This window comes from Notamacropus eugenii, chromosome 6 (genome assembly GCF_028372415.1).
Source record: "Notamacropus eugenii isolate mMacEug1 chromosome 6, mMacEug1.pri_v2, whole genome shotgun sequence".
Classification (NCBI taxonomy): Eukaryota; Metazoa; Chordata; class Mammalia; order Diprotodontia; family Macropodidae; genus Notamacropus; species Notamacropus eugenii.
In genome coordinates, this window is record NC_092877.1 from 322,708,797 (window position 1) to 322,728,304 (window position 19,508).

The 19,508-nt window shown below is 38.4% G+C and overlaps 1 protein-coding gene across 6 annotated transcripts in view; it reads right to left on the reverse strand.

Moving 5' to 3' along the window:
• WDFY1 (WD repeat and FYVE domain containing 1) overlaps positions 1–19,508 on the reverse strand; it is a 176,827-nt gene that overhangs the window by 19,396 nt on the left and 137,923 nt on the right. For 5 of the 6 annotated variants that reach the window (XR_011968981.1, XR_011968983.1, XR_011968984.1 and 2 more), the window contains one exon: positions 1,403–1,581. Coding sequence is in view for 2 of the 6 variants with exons in the window: in XM_072617957.1 (XP_072474058.1) it covers positions 1,403–1,581 (179 nt within the window). In the remaining 4 variants the exon portion in view is untranslated. Of the gene's footprint in view, positions 1–1,400; positions 1,582–19,508 lie in introns of all 6 variants that reach the window. The other variant, XR_011968982.1, reaches the window with a different exon arrangement.

Sequence of the window (19,508 nt, forward strand, 5' to 3'; positions counted from 1 at the left end):
GTGTATGACCCTGAGCAAGTCACTTAACACCTCTCAGTCTCCCTTCCTCATCTCTGAAATGAGGGGGTTGTATATTCTATGATGGAATATGGAAATGTTATTTCAGGAAGGCTAGCTAGATGGAGCAAGTCTCCACTGGAAAACAATCCTTTGGGCATACTTTTCTGTTCCAGGAACTTAAGTCTACAATACACTTGAGTTCATTTTGCAATAAAACTGCTGAACATAATGTGGTTCTTGCAATACCTAACCTGAGCTTAACCCTTCCAAGTCCCATGTGTCTTATCTGTTAAAATAAAGCAGTACAACTTAGAAAAGCTCTAAGGTCCCACCCAGCACCAATATTCTAAGGTTGTTCCACTGGCTGGATTCACAGAATATAAGAATCTATTGGAGCTAATGGGAGTGGCTTATTATCCCATTTGGGAACTAAAGATAGGTACTATGCTACTTTCTACTGGCTAACGGTACAAAAGCAGAAAAGGAAATGTGACTTATTCTTTTATTTTTTTCCCTAAGAGTAAGTGTCTGCAGAGGAATCAATGGACTGCAAACCTGACCTTAATAAGGCAGCTATGGAAGGCTGAAAAGTCAAATTCTGTTTGCCAGTGTTTTTTTAAATGGGCAAAAAGTTGCAGAGGGGCACATTTTGGTTCAATGTAAGGGAAGTCTCCCTCATAATAAGAGTTTTCCCTAAAGTGGAATGGGTTGCCTTGGTAGATAATGGGTTATCCCAGTTCTTCTGGCAAAAGCTAGATGGCCCCTTGTTGAGTATGATCCAGTGCCAGTTGTTGCTCAGGTGTTGGCTGGACTACCTGGCCTCTAAATTCCTTTATTAGTCTTTGAGATTTTAGAATTCTTTCAGGTACAGGTCTTTCAGCCTGTAGGCCTTAGGGTATATCTAAATCATTAAATACTCGTTCTCCTGCTGAATTAACTCTTATCACCCACTCTATCTCCCCCTCAACCACCTCAGATATCCTAAATACTCCATTTTAGATTTTTTCAAGGTTACTTGCAAACAATTGACCCATCCTTCCTTCTTAAGGTAGAAAAAAAGTCTATGTTATTAACATAAGGGAAACAGTACTGAATTGGGAAATTTAAAATGTGGGTTTGAATCAGCTTCCTCTGCCACTGCCTAGTTGTGTTTTCTGGAGCAGGTTAACCTCTCGAGTCCTCATTTTCTTCATCTGTAAGATGGGGGGAACAAACTACATGATCTTTAGCATTCCTTCCAACTCTAAATACTACAACTCTATCCGTGGCCTATCTGACTTCTGTTTTACAGTGCCTGGGATAAAAAGTAGGACTGGGTTGGAAAACTGAGTAATTTTCAAGCTTAGAACAAATCTTTAAATTCATAACCAAAACCAAAAAGTTCTCATTAAGTTACTCACACCTTTTATAAACAAGTTTTAGATCCTTCCAGTCAACAAAACTGCTTGTCCTTTGACCACGAGACAGAATCGTGTGTACAATTTCTCGGGTGATCTTTTTTCTCTCTTTATCAGGCAGTGTGGTATACCATTTCTGCAGCCTTAATTTCCCTTGTCGACTGAACAGCAATATGAAGTGGATCTAAGAAAAAAATAAAAGACAGAAGTAATACCAAAATCTCAACATCAGCCAATCTATAGAAAATAGAATTCCCATGAATTTCTTCCAGTAATCAAAAAACTGAGGGGAAAAAAAAATTGCTAGCCTGTTCAGGATAGTACCTCAATTCAAAAACCCTGTATTTTATATATCAAGAAAAAAAATCCCAAGGTGTTTATTCATGGCATGGGTGACCAGAGTTTGTTTCTTTATTCCTGTTGAGAGCCTACAGACCCATGAGGGGAAACAACTTAATTAAGACAGTGTACAAATAAAAACCACTTCCCTTTTGGTATGTTTTCAAGAAAGAAATACAAAACGTTCAACTCATTTTTTAAAATTAAGAATATAAAAAATAATTCAGTAAGTAAAACAAAAAGTATACTTCAGTTTCATATCTTGAGAGGGATAAGAAGGTAGGATAAGAAGGGAGATGTAGAGCAGAGAGAGAAAAAAGGTATGGAAGAAATCAAACATAAAAGAAAACAGAGGAGGAAAAAAAAGCCCCATGTTTGAAGTTGAAGGCAATATCCTATTCCTTATTTGGGTTGTAAGCATCAAGGTCAGTTATCATACTATCATATTCTGACTTGTTTCTCTTAAAAGTAATTTTAAAATAATAGAAGTAGAAATGGAAAATAACAGAAAATAAAAAATTTCAAGGAAGCTTTAAAATATGATGGCTTATTTGAAAAGTTTTTTTTAATAGGTTATTCTCTCCCTTCTCCTGAAGGATTTTTAAGAGCCTACATACATTTGCTTTTGAAAATAGGTTCTTATTCTTTTTTGTGATGTGATTTCTTTAGCAATCTGGTAAAGAAGGTTTCTTAGAATAATATTTTTTGCCTACATTCATAATTGAAAAAAATACTAAATTTCTGTTAGGGAAAACAAAGATGTAATTTTGTTTTCCTATCCAAGTTTGTAGGGCAGTTAGGTGGCTCAGTGGATGGAATGCCAGGTCTGGAGTCAGGAAAATTCATCTTTGTGATTTCCAATCCAGCCTCACTTACTAGCTGTGTGACCCTGGGTAAGTCACTTCACCCTGTTTACCTCAGTTTCCTCATCTGTAAATTGAGTTGGAGAAGGAAATGGCAAACCACTCCAGTATCTTTGCCAAGAAAATACCAAATGGGGTCACAAAGAGTCGGAAACAACTAAAATGAATCAACAACAAATCCAGTACTAACTAGAATACTACCTGATATCTAGCTGATGTCTAACCATGGACCCCAAATAAGAACCCCGACTTTAGAACCTAAAAGTGTCGTCAGTTTGGGAGTTATTGCCTGCATATACATTTGACTTTCAAAAGCGATCAGTTATTTTTTGAGATTAACATTAGCACAATCAATAATACTATAGGATCATGGAGACAGAAGGGACCTTAGAAGGCATATGGTTCAACTACTTCAGATCTGGAAAATGACATGTAGGGAAGTTAAGAGATACGGCACAATGGCACATGGTTAGGAAATGGGAAAGCTGGGATTGGAACCCAGGTCTTTTAATGCCCGATCAAGAATTCTTTCTACTATACTACGTATGTTCTCCTCAAGACTGGAGGTTATATTTGAAACCACAATTTATTTCATTGTTACCGTTTTTCCTAAAACCAAAGTCATTCTTATTGGATCCTAACCGTAAAGGTTAGATGTCAGAAGTGAGCCTATTTAACAAGCCCCCAACAGTAAGAAACATGCACACCTTAAATAAAGAACAATCCCTGTTATGAAATCAGGAAGGCCTTTTTTAATCTTTACGTCCATTCCCCCTGAATGGACAGGTAGCCTCCCCCAGTAAGGTTACAGGAAGACTACAACATGTGCAGGAAGATGGGGCTTCTTATCCTGTTTTCTGAACTTTGGATCTCCCCTGGCCATGTGACTCCATGTTCTCCTCTCTGATAGGCTCCTCCTCACACAGCTCCTTGGGCCTGCGCATTAGTTTCTGACCTCTAACCTGTCCACGCTGGGTCACAACCCTTATCACCTAGGAATGTGGACAACAGAACTTTATTTCACACATTAGGGAACTCAAGGAAAAAGTCTTCTAGGAATAAAATGAGTTAGACTCCGTATTTTTTTTTTTTCAGTTACTCTTATGAAACCTTCAGAGAGAGGCTTATAAATATAATGAAATAGTTACCAAAGTCCACTGGACCCAGATGAAATTTAAATAGCAATTCCTGTTTAAGAGGGTTCTCAACCCCAACCAAAATTTTTGAGATGTTTTCTACGTCATAAAACATATTTATTTACCTTGCTGGTCTGCAAAAAATACCTTGTTTTTATTGAAAATCTGCTTTGTATAAAACTTAAGTGGTGTTTTATTATAGATCTCTTAGTATATGATGGGAAAATGCAGAAGAAAGCAATTAATTTTATTATCACAATTTTATGTAATTATTTAGAGCAGCAAGGCCGGTGGTGCAGTGAATAGAAAGCCAGGCCTGGAGTGAGGAAGACCTGAGTTTAAATCTGGCCTCACTTACAGTGTGACCCCGGACAAGTCATTTCACCCTGTTTACTTCAGTTTCCTCATCTGTAAAATGAGCTGGAGAAGACAACGGCAAACCGCTGCAATATCTTTGCCAAGAAAACCCCAAATGGAGTCCTGAAGAGTCGGACATGACTGGAAATGAATGAACAATCAAAATGTAATTATTTTTATCATATACTATCTCTTTTTTCCCATCAATATGGAATGATGCCTAGAGCACTGAACTCCAAAATAAGTTCAAATCCTGCCTCAGATACTAGTCTCTTCACCTATAAAATGAGGAAGTTGGATTTAATGACCTTTGATATCCTGCCAGCTCTAAATCTATGATCCTAGGGGTGTGGTCTGTCAAGCTAATAAAAAGTACATGTATTGTTCATCAAAGAATTTAAAGGGGGTTCATCAGTTTAAGGGAAATGACTACAAAGGTTTTTTCCACATGATTCTCCTCAAAGGAATCAAACAGAATTTATTCATAACGATTAAATTTTGGCAACAAATTCTTGGGTTTCACTTGTATTTTGATTAAAAAATTTTAATTAACTGAATTTTAATTTACTCAGAAATATTTTGCTGTCATCACCTGTAAAATTGAAATGCTTATTATTAGAAAAAAATAAAGCTTTAAGAAAACTCTGAGTGGGATATAATTGGCAAAAGGTATTATCATTCTACAGGAAACATTTCTACTGTGACATTGGCTTCAAGGTTTGACAGAAATGTTTGGAGATGGCAAAGTATTAAAAATGTGGAACCAATGGGACCTCTTCTTAGAATATTTTAAAATACATAAAATAGGATTACAAAGAAGACTAATCATATTGAAATATAGTTACTCAACTATTTCTTTTTAAAATTCACAAAAGCCATGTTATGAAGAACTCCAGCTCTACCAAGAGCATAGAGGAAAAGGTTGGCATTTTGTAAACAATTGGAAATAAAGATGGCATTGCCCAAGAGACAAGTGGAAATAAAATTGTTGTCTAGCTTTTCTATCAAATATTTGCTGGATTTTGGACAAATCATTTCACCTCTAGGTTCCATGTGACTTATTCATAAAATGAGGGGATTGGACTAAGTACTTTTGAGTTTTTTGCTCAAAGTCCAAGATCCTAAAACCAAGCTCTAGGATTTGCTCATCTTCCTTCCATTCTAGTGATCAAATTTATAACATGTAGGGGAGAAAAAAAGAATGACATCTATTTAGAACGTGACCATTTTTTACTCTTTTAAAGGCTGGTCAGGGTTGTATCGTAAAAACAGATCCTACAACCTCGGTTCATAGCCAATCTTGTTTTATTGGTTGGAAATATTCCTCGTTGCTCATCTAAATCTCTTATGACGCAATTTAAGCCAATTTCCCTTGGTTTTATCACCAGGAAATATGGACAATTTTCCATTCATCTTAGTATATAACTCACCCTTCAAATACCCGAAGAGAGTGACATGAACAAGTCAGCCCTCAATTTTCTCTTCTAGATGAAATCCTACCAGTTCTTGAAATCTTACCTCATGGTGGTTATTCTCTGGACTCTCTGCAAATCTTTTGGTGCTTTTTTTTATATTGCATAAAAACTGACAAACCATTTTTATCTAATTCTTACACATGGCAGGGCACATTAACAGAAATGTTTATCCCAACCAAAAGCATAGGCACATACATACATACAAGTTGTAAATCACAAGGGTAAGAAAAAAGAAAGATTTGTTCCATACTGAAATTTGCTTGCTATTTATGTTGCAGATTACATTGCTACAAAATGGAATTTGGGGTATGCAGTCTGGTCCAAAAGGAAGAAATAAAGATGAATTCTGTTGAAATCTGTTAAATCTTCAGTTAGAATGCTACTCACTCAACTAAAAAGATCATTTGTAAGATAGACCCTAGTGATCTGAACTTTAAAGGACCTCCATATTCATCAGTCATGTCAGGGAATACTATGGAACCTCATATACAGATTCACCTTTCAACTCTGATAATCTAGCTGGGGAGAAAAATCTTTTTTTAAATATGTGTTAAATAGTTCTCAATTACAGGCAAAAAGGTTTTAACATTCATTTTAAAAAATTTTTGAGTTCCAAATTCTCTCCCTTCCTCCCACCTCATCCCCCACCCCAGCTCTTGAGAGGGAAAGCAATATCAATTACACATGTGAAATCATGCAAAATATATTTCCATATTAGTTATGTTGCAATGTAAAACACACAAAAAAAAGGAAGGAAGGAAGGAAAAAAAGAAAGTTTAAAAAGTATGCTTCAATCTGCACTCAAGAGTTTATCAGTTCTCTCTCGAAATGGACAGTGTCCTTCATAATGGGCACTTTGGAATGGTCTTGGATCATTGTCTTGAGAGCAGCTAAATCTTTCACACCTAATCATCCTTACAACATTGTTTTTACTGTGTACAATGTTCTCCTAGTTCTACTCACTTCACTGTGCATCAGTTCAAATAAGTCCCCCTAGGTTTTTCTGATGCCATTATGCAAGTCATTTCTTATATCACAGTAGTATTCCATCAGAACTTGTTCAATCATTCCCCAGTTGTTCAGCCAATCCCTCAATTTCCAATTCTTCACCACCACAAAAAGAGCTGCTATAAATATTTTTGTATAAGTAAGTGCTTTTCCCTTTTCTTTGGTCTCTTTGGGATACAAATCTAGTGGTGGTATTGCTAGGTCAAAGAACATGAACAATGTTATAACCCTTTGGGTCTATTTCCAAATTGTTCCCCAAAATGGTTGCACTACTTCACAACTTGGGAAAAGAAATCTTAAATACACAGAATAAAAAAAACAGTTGAATAACTATATATATAAAAATAAGAAGAAATATCCTCAGTCCACGTGCTCTCCTTTATGACTCAAGTTGGTGTATCTTAATAAAATACATTTCCAAAACAATCAAAATGTCGGCCTCCACCAAGAATCACTGCATCAAAAGATCTCAGGGGTTATCTTGTTCAACCTGTTCTGGAACATAAACCTCTCAAAAGTCATTTTTATCAAGCCTTTGCTTTGACATCCATTCAACTTTGAACAGCCCTCTTCCAAACTAGGGGGTCAGGCTTTGAATATGAACATATAAAAAGGTTTACCCATGTGAAGTGATAGACAAGATCGCATGAGCCATGCTGAGCAGACAGTGTATTTGATATTGTTCAATACCTCAGTAGTCTCCCCATCTTGTTGAAGGCCTGCAGCCACTTTTAACCGTCATACCTGGTACTGCTTGACACAAAGAACCCTACTAAAATTCTGTTCTCTTTATTGCGTCTCCTTCAATGATCTTCCAATTGACCTGACCTGTTGCCACCCTCCCTGATTACCTTTACTGTATTTCGGTTCAGTAAAGCCGGCTTGCTTTACCTTCTCTAACATCTTGTGGTGCTCTGTCTTTCCTTATACTGCACCTCAGAATTCTAAACCTCAAATGATATTAAGAGAAACAACCTTTAGTACCCTATATCTCTGCCAAAAAAGAAAATGGAGTATATTTTTCTTAACTCTTCCCCAGGACCAAGCTTGGCAATTACACAGAGCTCAATTTCCCTTTCAGGGGCCTTTCCATTTAGTGGAAGGTGGGAAAGGAATAAGCATTTAGATGGGTTCTACTATATACCAGGAACTGCGCTATTACAAAGAAACATTGGCATAAAATATATTGTTTTCCTGGTGTGGCTTACTTCATTTTCTCTCCATCAGTCTAAGTTTTTCCATGCTGCTTGGAATAACTTGTCAATTATCATGGCACAGTAATGTTTCGTTACATTCAGGTACCAAGATCATTTAGGCTTTCCTCTGATTGACAGGCATTGACTTTGTTTCCAAATCTTCGGGTAACTCAAACTTTCAGTGATAATGTATTCTTTTTGGCCATAGCAACTCAGAAGACCATTTCTTAAGACACTGAAAGAAATATGTTTTGATCAACATTAATGGGGGAAGCACAAAAGCTTATGAAGTAATAGCTTGTTGGTCTCTACTAAAGTAATCAAATGAGGGTTTTTTTTCCCTAGAATTCACTTAAGTTTATTTTAAAATTACAGTTGATTTAACACTTCAAAATAAAGTTAAATTCACCCTACTGATAAAAATTAATTCCTTTTAGCTTGCAGAAATTATTGTGTAATCCCCTCATAAGAGACAATAAATATCCTTATGAGTTATATCATGACTAATGAATATCTAGTGCAATCATTGGACAAAATACTTCTTAGGTCTGTCTAGTTCTGTTCAAATTCATTTAGGTTGATGGCTGAACCAAAACACCTCTAGAGGAAACCATTCCTATTATCAGTGACTTGAAAAAGACACAAGTGAAACTTAGGTGATCTGTCATCCTAAGTACTCTCAAGGATAGTATATTAGGACTCCTTCAGTCTTGAGTGTCTCCATTAGTTCCTGGACCAGATTAGTTGCACAATAATAGCCCAGAGTCAATAGCATTCTGTGGCCCTCAGGATTAAGTCTTTATCTAGAATATCAACTCTATAACCACCACTGTCAGAAATGAACTTTCTGGAAAGCAGCAGGCTGAATCAATTTCAATCTAGACCCCAAGATGTTCAAATGAAAACTGAGCTAACCTCCAGGCCACAGAAAGTTGAACAGCAATTCAACAACTTACTGAACTGACTTTGACACTGGCTCACAGTGACCTCACTTACAGAAGACTGGATCCCAAAATGATCTTCATGAATAGGAGTGAGGATAAGGAATCTGTTGACATTCACCTGCTGCCAAATGTGCCATGTTATATACAATCTCTTTAAAAGACATCAGTAGTCATACTGCCAGCTTCAGTGGATAACAATCTTCCTCAGCCTATGATAAAATACCCATTCACTGATATACCTAACGATAGGTACGTGTATATACATGTTTTCTATGAGCTAGATGGACAGGGGATAAAAGAAAATAACCTAGACTCAAGAATCTACATATAAGTTAATGAAAATAGACAAATAGAAAAATGTTAAAGAATCAGACAAGCCAAAAATATGAGATGATATAATAGCATATTATTATGTACCAAATGGATGATACATTTAAGGGCTCATGTGCTTTAAGTTCAAAAAGTAGAGGGATTTATGCGTGAGTGGTCAAGAAAAGATTCATGGAAGAATCACAGAGTCCTAGAACCCAGGGCTCCTTCAGCCCCATGCCTTCTTTATAGAGACAAAGAATAAGTCACAAGATTAAGTGACTTTGCCAATATCACACAACTCTCTAGCAGAGAAGCTACCAGATCTTCTGGCTTTTAGAGATGGAAGCTAAGCTATGCCTTAAAGAACAGGTGGGACCAAAAGAGGTAAAAGGAAAGAAGGGAAAGGGTATGCCATGAGCAGTGAGCACTTTGAGCAAAGGCAAATAGGTGAGAACAGGGCAGCTGGGTGGCAGTGGATAACGTGCCAAGGCCTGAGCTCAAATCCAGCCTCAGACACTATGCACTATGACCCTGGAGATAAGTCAATTAACCCTGTTTGCCTCAGGTTCCTCATCTACGAAATGAGCTGGAGAGGGAAATGGCAAACCACCCTGGCATCTTTGCCAAGAAAACTCCAAATGGGGCCATGAAGAGTTAGATTCTACAGAAGAGAGGTGAGAACACAAATGGCTGGTAATAGATGGCATCCTATGACAATAACTATAAAATGAATTCCTGTAAGCAATCCCATTTCATGATTTAGTTCTAATTTAAATATCAGAGATATATTTCTTTAAAAAAAAAATCTTTCCATTGCATGAATGTAAATCTTTAACAAAGAGCGCATTAGGTCATTTGCTCTGTACCCTATTACGCTGGATGCCAACAGTGCTGTTTCCTAGAAATTAACCTTTCTTTTGTAAAATTCCCAACTTGGGAGTATCCCATTACCTCTCAGTCTCTTTTGGTTTATAAGAGTGTGTGAATGTGCATGGAGAGGGTATGAACAGGAGGAAAGTGGTCAATTTGTCAAGGTTCAAAGTAAGACCTTTGTTCTGATAGGCGAATACAAGGTGAAAATATTCCCACTATTGAGGGTGTGGAAGATTATTTGTTCAAAACTCCCTGATGAATTGTTATGCCAGGTTCTGGACCAATCAATACTATATTTAGTATAACTGGCTGAGTCCTGTTCAGTGTAATTCTGAACCACAACTTTAGACTTGGCCACACAAAGTGAGATATTTTCAACATCAGAATAAAAGCCTCATCATTGAACTTTTTTAATTTGGGGGGCGGGGGAGGGAAGGAACATGAATGTTGAAACAAAGGGCTGGAAGATCATGTTTCTATAGTCCTACTCCTAGACCTCAACTACTTGATCCATTGCTTTTGGGCAGGATGTTGGGCTATAATATCCAATGGTAATAACAACAGAATTTTCCAGTAAGTACTATATATTGCTTATGTACTCCTTAAGTGCATGAATTCAGGTTATAAGTTAAGTACTTTGTCAAAGCTTTAAATTAGACATTCTATATATAAAATTTATTTAGAATAAATGACCTATCTTTCATCAAAATAATATAATTAGTCTGAACAGAAACTGACAATTTAAAGATATTTCTCCTTTATTTGAAGTGTGCTGCTTTCTTTTGGTTTTTAATAGGAGTAGCTAGGTAGCATAGTGGATAAAGTGGTGGGGTGATTGGGTGCCTGTAAAACTTGGACCCCAATCCTAAAAATCACATTTCTCTCTAAAACCCACATTTCTCCCTAGCCTCCAAACACTATCCCAGGCAGTTTCTCCCCAGCCCAAGGATATAGCCTGCCCCAGCAAAACTGTTATCTCCCTTCCTGCTATGGTAACCAGCTGGCACCTACAGAACTTATTAATCTGAACTGGCTGGCTGTGCACTGAGTCACAACAACATTTACTACTCACTGACCAATCATATGTATTCCTAGACTTAGACATATGTATATTCCCTTACATTTATTTTGTCTAACAAGACAATGATGAGAACAGCCTTAGTCCTGAAAGTTAGTTGACTTAGTGACAATTCAGGCCTAAAACCACACCACCATGTAGCCCCACCTTGGGCTATTTCCTGATAAACTCTGGGTAAAATAACTGCATAGTAGATACCAAAAGTACATATTCCTTTAATAACTAACCACTCCTTAACCACTCCCTAATCCCGCCCAGAATCACCTAGTCAGCAGACTTGACATGTTACACTATAGAATATACTACATAAACTTTATCTGTACCCTTCTAAGGTTTTAAGTTCCCTAAGAACTCTTACCTGTTTTAAAGCATAATAAACCTTTACTTTGACTTCAAGAATGCTTGAGTCCTCGAATTCATTCCAGGTGGCTTACCACCTGCCTCTGTACTCTGGTCTTTCTTTGGGGGATTTCAGAATTTCATCCATCCCATCCCTCTTTACACCCCTCATCAAAAATCAAGAGTCAGGAAGACACGAGTTCAAATCTGGCTTCCGACACTTACTAGCCATGTGATCCTGGGTAAGTCACTTAATCCTATTTGCCTCAGATTTCTTATCTGTAAAATGAGCTGAAGAACATGGCAAGCCACTCCAGTATTTTTGACAAGAAAAGTCCAAATAGGGTCATGAAGAGTCTGACACAACTGAAAAACAACTAAACAACAACAAATTTATTTTGTATCTTGGTCATGTAACATGAGTACTGTGGTTCTTAGGGAGTCCATGAACTTGAATATGGGGGAAAATATATCTTTCTTTTCACTAACCTATAAGTGAAACTTAGCATTTCCTTTATTTATCAATGTAGGCAAGAAACATTATTCTGAAAAATCTTTACCAGACTTCCAAGGAGGTCTAAGAAATAAAAAACCTTAAGAACTATCCTGCTCTAGATTCACTGCAACTCAGGGAGTTAAGAGGACTATAGAGATCATCTAGCTCCACCACCTTAATTCATACATGAGGAAACTGTGGCCCTAATTTAAACCACAGACACATTCCCAGCCTTTAGGCACAGTCAGTTGTATCTGACTCTTTGTGTTAGGGATTTTCTCAGCAAAAATACTGGAATGATTCGCCATTTCCTTCTCATTTTACAGATGAGGAAACTGAGGCAAACAAGGGCATGTGACTTGCCCAGAGTCACGCAGCTAGTAAGTGCCTGAGACCAGATTTGAACTCACGAAGATGAGTGTTACTGACTCCAGACCCTGAACGTGGCACATAGTATGAATCTGATAAATGCTTGTATTGATTGAGTGGCTTCCGTAAGAAGAAGAAGATGTGTTATTCATATTTAGTATAGGGTCTCCACATAGTAGGTACTCAATAACTTAGCATATTCTAAATGAATAAATAAATGCTGATACAAAAATGCTACCTTGCCCATCTCCCTACCCCCCACACACACTTTTTTTTTGGCAGTCACAGGTTTAGAAATTTTAAATATCATAAGAATCCTGGCTGTTATTCAACAATTCTGTTTAATTAACTAGAACACAGGTGAGTCACCCACAAGACAATAACCACTAAATCAGGAAAAAACCCAGGTTAGTTAGTGTAAGTAAAAGGAAAATAATAACAGGTATTCAGATCACATACAGTAATACTGTATTTAATGTTAATGTTTAATCTCTTAGGGATTGATTAGTATCAGGAAGAAGAAGTTTTGTCTCAGGTGGTTCAGGACTCAGCCCTGAGCAGGACTGAAGCGGGTCAAGGTGAGGGTTCTAAATCACAAAAACATCAGCATTAGCTGGGACAGAACCCCAAAAGCTATCAATTTAACTGGAAATGCCTCCTTTTATTTATGCTACATTTGATGTTTTCAAAATATTTTCTTGTCCACCTGCAAATTGTTTGACCTTGGGCAAATTAGCTAACCTCCCTGGGACTCAGGTTTCTCATATTTCAAAATAAGGGGGTTGACAAGCTCTAATGTCCCTTCTAAATCCAGGTCTACAATCCCCTGATCCTTATAAAAAGCCTGTGAAATAGTCAGACCAAGTCATTCAGGACTCCTCAAACAACAAAGTGATTTCATCAGTGTCAGGAACTCTATCTGTATAAACTTTAAATTTCCCCCAGTTATCTAAAATTTTCCCCTTCGTTAAAATGCATGCTTCTTAAGGGACATTTACTCTCTCATTCTTTCTCTCTCTCTTTCCCGCTCCTCTTCTCTCTTTCTCTCATCCACCCCCATTTTCTCTAGTTGTCCCCTGTAGCAGCAAGCACCCCAGCATATATAGGATGCCCTTAGCCCAGGTTGTTGGATCTGCTTTCTAAACGGAAAGCAACTTTTGAAGGGTCAACAATCTTCTTTAATCACATTCACCAACAGAGAAACTACAAGCAGAGACATAAAGACCAACCGACAGGGCTTCTAACTGTCTGATCATAGGCAATACATACATCACAGATCAACAGACAGATCCAACTGACTATTACATACATACATAGTTACCAGAGACAGAAGCACCCACATCTGAGTTTTCAAAGCTGGGGGGGCTCCTTAATGGCTATGCAGAGTCTCATCTGGTCATTTCTGTGGAACATTCTTCCAAAGAGTAAGCCCCCAAAGCAAAACCTCACCTCAGAGTAAATATACATATGTATATACGCACATATGTGTATGCATATGTACGTGCGTGTATGCACATCTACACATCTGCATATATATGCATGCACACACATACATACATACATATATATACATACATACACTTTTAAGAGCCAGAGGGCACAGTGACCCAGAGCCTCATTAATTAACAAAAGGTGTGGGCCTTCCTCCAAAAGAAACCTCCCCTAATCAAGCTTCCCTTAATGGGCTACACCTGAGGCCTATTAATGGGCTGGGAAGATCTTTAACGCTAACTAACATTACATCCCCCATGCCTGGACTACTCACTCTTCGTTTCTACCTCCTGACTTCCTTCCAGTTCTAGCTAAAATCCCATCTACTACCCCTCTTAATTCTAGTGCCTTTCCTCTCGAATTTTTTTCCCTAATTATCTTGTATATAACTTATTTGCACATATTTATTTGCTCATAGTCTCCTCCTTTAGATTGTGAGTGCCTACAGGGCAAGAACTGTCTTTTGCCTTTTTATGAATCCTCAGCACTTAGCAGCACAGTCCCTGGCACACAGTAGGAGGCTGTTGTTTTGTTCACCTGTTTGTTTTCTCCTCTTAAGGTGTTTTAAGAATGTCAGTCCTTTACATTCTCTTTCTTCCATCCCTTAGAAGGCTTCAATCACTTGATGGGTGTAAATGTAATGTCATTCTACGTGTGTGTATGTGTTCAGTTGTTTCAGTCATGTCTAACTTTTCATAAGCCCATCTGGGATTTTCTTGGCAAATATACTGGAGTGGTCAGCCATTTCCTTCTCCAGCTTATTTTAAAGATGAGGAAACCAAGGCAAACAGGGTGAAATGACGTGCCCAGGGTCATACAACTAGTGTCTGAGGCCAGATTTGAACTCAGGAAGAGGAGTCTTCCTAAGTCCAGGATCGGCACTCTGTGCACTATGGCACCACCTAACTGTTCAATAAGCACTTAATGTTTTATTGGGGCAGAGCCAAGATGGCTCAGTAGAAAGACACACAAATGCAAGCTCTCCCCACACAGCCCATAAAATACCTGTAGAGAGGGACTCTCAACAAATTCTGGAGCAGCAGAAGTGGAGAACAACAGAATGGAGGAGATTTCCAGCTGAGGGTGACCTGAAAGGCCCACAGGCACCCAACACAGAGCAGAGCCCAGCCCAGCTTTGGCTGCACAGCTCCTGAACAGCCCTCAGGGGTAGAAACTCCATTCGAAGAATCCCCAGTCCCAGCAGCGGGTTTGCAGATCCCTCAAACCACAGGCGCCAAAGGTCAGTGATGGGGTTTTTTCAGCTGGCCAAGAAGGGCCTTCCCATAGCTCCAGCCTTAGACAGCGGCTGCAGAACCCACATCAGGCTGGTGGCAGCAGTTCCCAGAGCAGCCTGTATCCATTGTTGGAACTTAAAAACCCCTGGGAGCACTGAGGAGCTGACTTTTACCTCAGCCCTGTGTAGATGCCCTGAGGGAGCTGATCTTTCTCTCACACTGAATGGCAGCGCAACTGGAGGCTAGGTGGCTGTGGAGAAGAAACTGCTAAGATTCTGGGCACGAAAATCCCTCCCTGCTCCCAGACCAGTGTACATGCTTGATTGCGCCACCTTGGGAGATCTTAGATTCCCAAAGTATACCCTACTCTTGACAAAGGACCCAAAAGTCAAGTAACTGGTTGGGAAAATGCCCAAAAAGGGGGAAAAAATAAGACTATAGAAGGTTACTTTCTTGGTGAACAGATATCTTCTCCCATCCTTTCAGATGAGGAAGAACAATGCTTATCATCAGGGAAAGACACAAAAGCCAAGGCTTCTGCCCAAACATCCAAAATAAATATTCAATGGTCTCAGGCCATGGAAGAGCTCGAAAAGCAGTTTGAAAATCAAGTAAGAGAGGTGGAAGAAAAACTGGGAAGAGAAATGAGAGAGATGCAAGAAAAGCATGAAAAGCAGGTCAACACCTTGCTAAAGGAGACCGAAAAAATGCTGAAGAAAATAACACCTTTAAAAATAGGCTAACTCAATTGGTAAAAGAGGCTCAAAAAGCCAATGAGGAGAAGAATGCTTTAAAAAAGCAGAATTAGCCAAATGGAAAAGGAAGTTCAAAAGGTCACTGAAGAAAATAGTTCTTTCAAAATTAGAATGGAACAGATGGAGGCTAATGACTTCACGAGAAACCAAGAAATCACAAAACAAAACCAAAAGAATGAATAAATAGAAGACAATGTGAAATATCTCACTGGAAAAACAACTGACCTAGAAAATAGAACTAGGAGAGACAATTTAAAAATTATGGGACTACCTGACCAAAAAAAGAGCCTAGACATCATCTTTTATGAAATTATCAAGGAAAACTGCCCTGATATTCTAGAACCAGGGGGCAAAATAAATATTGAAAGAATCCATAGATCACTTCCTGAAAGATATCCAAAAAGAGAAACTCCTAGGAACATTATGGCCAAATTCCAGAGTTCCCAGGTCAAGGAGAAAATATTGCAAGCAGCCAGAAAGAAACAATTCAAGTATTGTGGAAATACAATCAGGATAACACAAGATCTAGCAGCTTCTACATTAAGGGACCAAAAGGCTTGGAATAAGATATTTCAGAAGTCAAAGGAACTACTAGGACTAAAACCAAGAATTTTATACCCAGCAAAACTGAGTATAATACTTCAGGGGAAAGAAATGGTCTTTCAATGAAATAGAGGACTTTCAAGCATTCTTAATGAAAAGACCAGAACTGAAAAGAAAATTTGACTTTCAAACACAAGAATCAAGAGAAGCATGAAAAGGTAAACAGTAAAGAGAAATCATAAGGGACTTACTAAAGTTGAACTATTTACATTCCTACATGGAAAGACAATATTTGTAACTCTTGAAACTTATTTCAGTATCTGGGTAGTTGGTGGGATTACACACACACACACACACACACACACACACACACACACACACGGTGAATTGAACAGGATGGGATAATATCTTAAAATAATGAAATTAAGGGGTGAGAGAGAATATATTGGGAGGAAAAAGGGAGAAATGGAATGGGGCAAATTATCACTCATAAAAGAAGCAAGTAAAAGACTTTTCAGTGGAGGGAAAAAGGGGGGAGGTGAGAGAAAAAACATGAAGCTTACTCTCATCACATTCGACTAAAGGCAGGAATAAAATGCACACTCATTTTGATAAGAAAACCTATCTTACAATACAGGAAAGTGGAGGAGAAGGGGATAAGCACAGGGTGGGGGGGATGATGGAAGAGAGGGCAGTGGGGGGAGGGAGCAATTAGAAGTCAACACTCTTGGGGAGGGACAGGATCAAAAGAGAGAATAGAAGCAACGTGGGGCAGGACAGGATGGAGGGAAATATAGTTAGTCTTACACAATACGACTATTATGGAAATCATTTGCAAAACTACACAGATATGGCCTATATTGAATTGCTTGCCTTCCCAAAGGGAATGGGTGAAGAGGGAGGGATGAAAAGAAGTTGGAACATGAAGTTTTAGGAACAACTGTTGAGTACTGTTCTTGCAACTAGAAAATAAGAAATACAGGTATTGGGGTATAGAAATTTATCTTGCCCTACAGGACAAAAGAGAAGATGGGGATAAGGGAAGGGAGGGATGTTAGAAGGGAGGGCAGATTGGTGATGGGGCAATTAGAATGCTCGGCATTTGGGGGTGGGGGAGGGGAGAAATGGGGAGAAAATTTCAAACCAAAAATTTTGTGAAAATGAATGTTGAAAACTTAAATAAATAAATTTAAATATAAAAAAAAAGTATGTTTCATTGACAGACTGAGGAATCAAAAACAGTCTCAGACACTTCCTAGCAGTGTAACCCTGGGCAAGTCACTTGAACTGTCAGTCTCTGTTTTCTCATTTATAAAATGAAGACAATAACGAGAACAATAATAATATTAGTACCTACCTCCTACCTCTCAGAGTTTGTTATGAGGATAAAGTGAAATAATGTCTGTGAACTTTAAATACTATGTAAATGCTAGCTATTACATATGAAATAAATACTTATTAAGCACTTATTCTATGTGTGAAATGCCAGGCTAGGACATGGATATAAAGACAAAAAAATGAAACAATCCCTGACCTCAAAAGATTTTCCATTTTGCTGGGGGAGTGGATCACTTGATTAGGGCGAGGGGTGGGATGAAGAAGGAATACAACATGTGCACAATGAAGGAAATACAAAAGATATACTACATATTCAAGAGGGGGGGAAAAGGGCTGATAAATGGGGGCCTCAGGAAAGGTGTCCTGGGGGTGGGCGATCGCAGGAGGAGGGCACTGAAGGAAACTAGGAATTCTGCGAACTGGAGGTAAGGAAGGAGCATATCTCAAACACGGAGGACCACTTGGGCAAAGCTCCAGAAGAATCTTTGGGAAACAGTGGCTTGTCACATACAGGAAACATCTAGAGGGTCAGTTTGACTGAAATGTAGAGTAATATGAAACTACTCATCTGTAATTTAAGAGCTGGCAATTTATACTCTTGAATAGTTGCCAAGGACACTGGGAGGTTACTATGATATCCATCACCACTCAGCTGGTATGTGTCAGAGAGAGGACTGAACAACCCAGACCTTTCTCAATTTCAAATCTTAGCCTCTATCCCAGGAGCAGCTAAGTTGTACAGTAGATAGAGTGCCAAGTCTGCCATCAGGAAGACTCATCTTCCTGGGTTCAAATCTGGCCTCAGACACTTACTAGCTGTGACCCCCAAGTCACTTACCCCTGTTTGCTTCAGTTTCCTAATCTGTCAAATGAGCTGGAGAAGGAAAGGGCAAATCACTCTAGTATCTTTGCCAAGAAAACCCCAAATGGGGTCATGAAGAGTCAGACACGACTGAAAAATGATTCAATAACAACAAACCTCTATACCCAATGTCACACTGCTGCTCTATCTTGATTTTAAAGGTTAAGAAATTGAGGCTGAGAGAGATGGAATAAATTGTCCAAGGTTGCACAAATAATAAATGCTTGGGCTAGGATCAGAGCCAAGATCTTCTGACTTGAGTCCAGTGCTCTTTCCATTTAAATAACTCATTGGACAGTAAAAATCAAAGTGAAAAATGTGAGACTTTTTCAACATATTTGATATCCCCATCCTCTATGTTCCTTCCTCCACTGTCAAGTATAACCAAAGTTCATTCTAAGAGTTTTCAGAAGTGAACACAGAGGCGGGATTCATTAGAATCTAAAACATTTTAACTTTCTTAAAGAAATCCACAGACTTAAAAATCCTGGCACTCAATAATGTAGGACTCTAGGAATTTACTGACCATTACCATTAACCAAGAAAAATAACTGAGCATTCTTTACCCTACAATATCTTGTATGATAGAAGGGTCTACTAAAGAAATGAGAGATTTCAAAAAACCACAAATTGTCTATGAAAGCTGCATGTTGGCCTCTATTTGAGTACTAGCGTTGAGGACAAATCCCGAAGTTACCACCAAAGTATGACCATAGTATATTAACAACCTAGGGTATGGTATACCTAGAGATCTATGGGGATTTGTAGATCTCAGAAAGATCCGAAAGTGGACTAGGAAGAGTCTAGCAAAGTCCCTGACACATCTTTGGGGATTCCTATGAGCACCAGGGACATTTATCAATCCTAAATTGACAGTATATGCCCTTTCCCTAGTGGGAACTGTTGAGGTAGAAAGGTTAACATGGCAATCAGGGCATAGATAGCCCAAATTCAAAATCTGCCACTTCTGATATATACCAGTTATGTGATCTTGGGTAAATCTCTGAATTTCTAAATGTTCCAGACAACCCTCTAAAACCCTAAATTACAGATTTGCATCAGTGGCAAATTTCTACACTGGTCATCTCCCAATGAAACCATA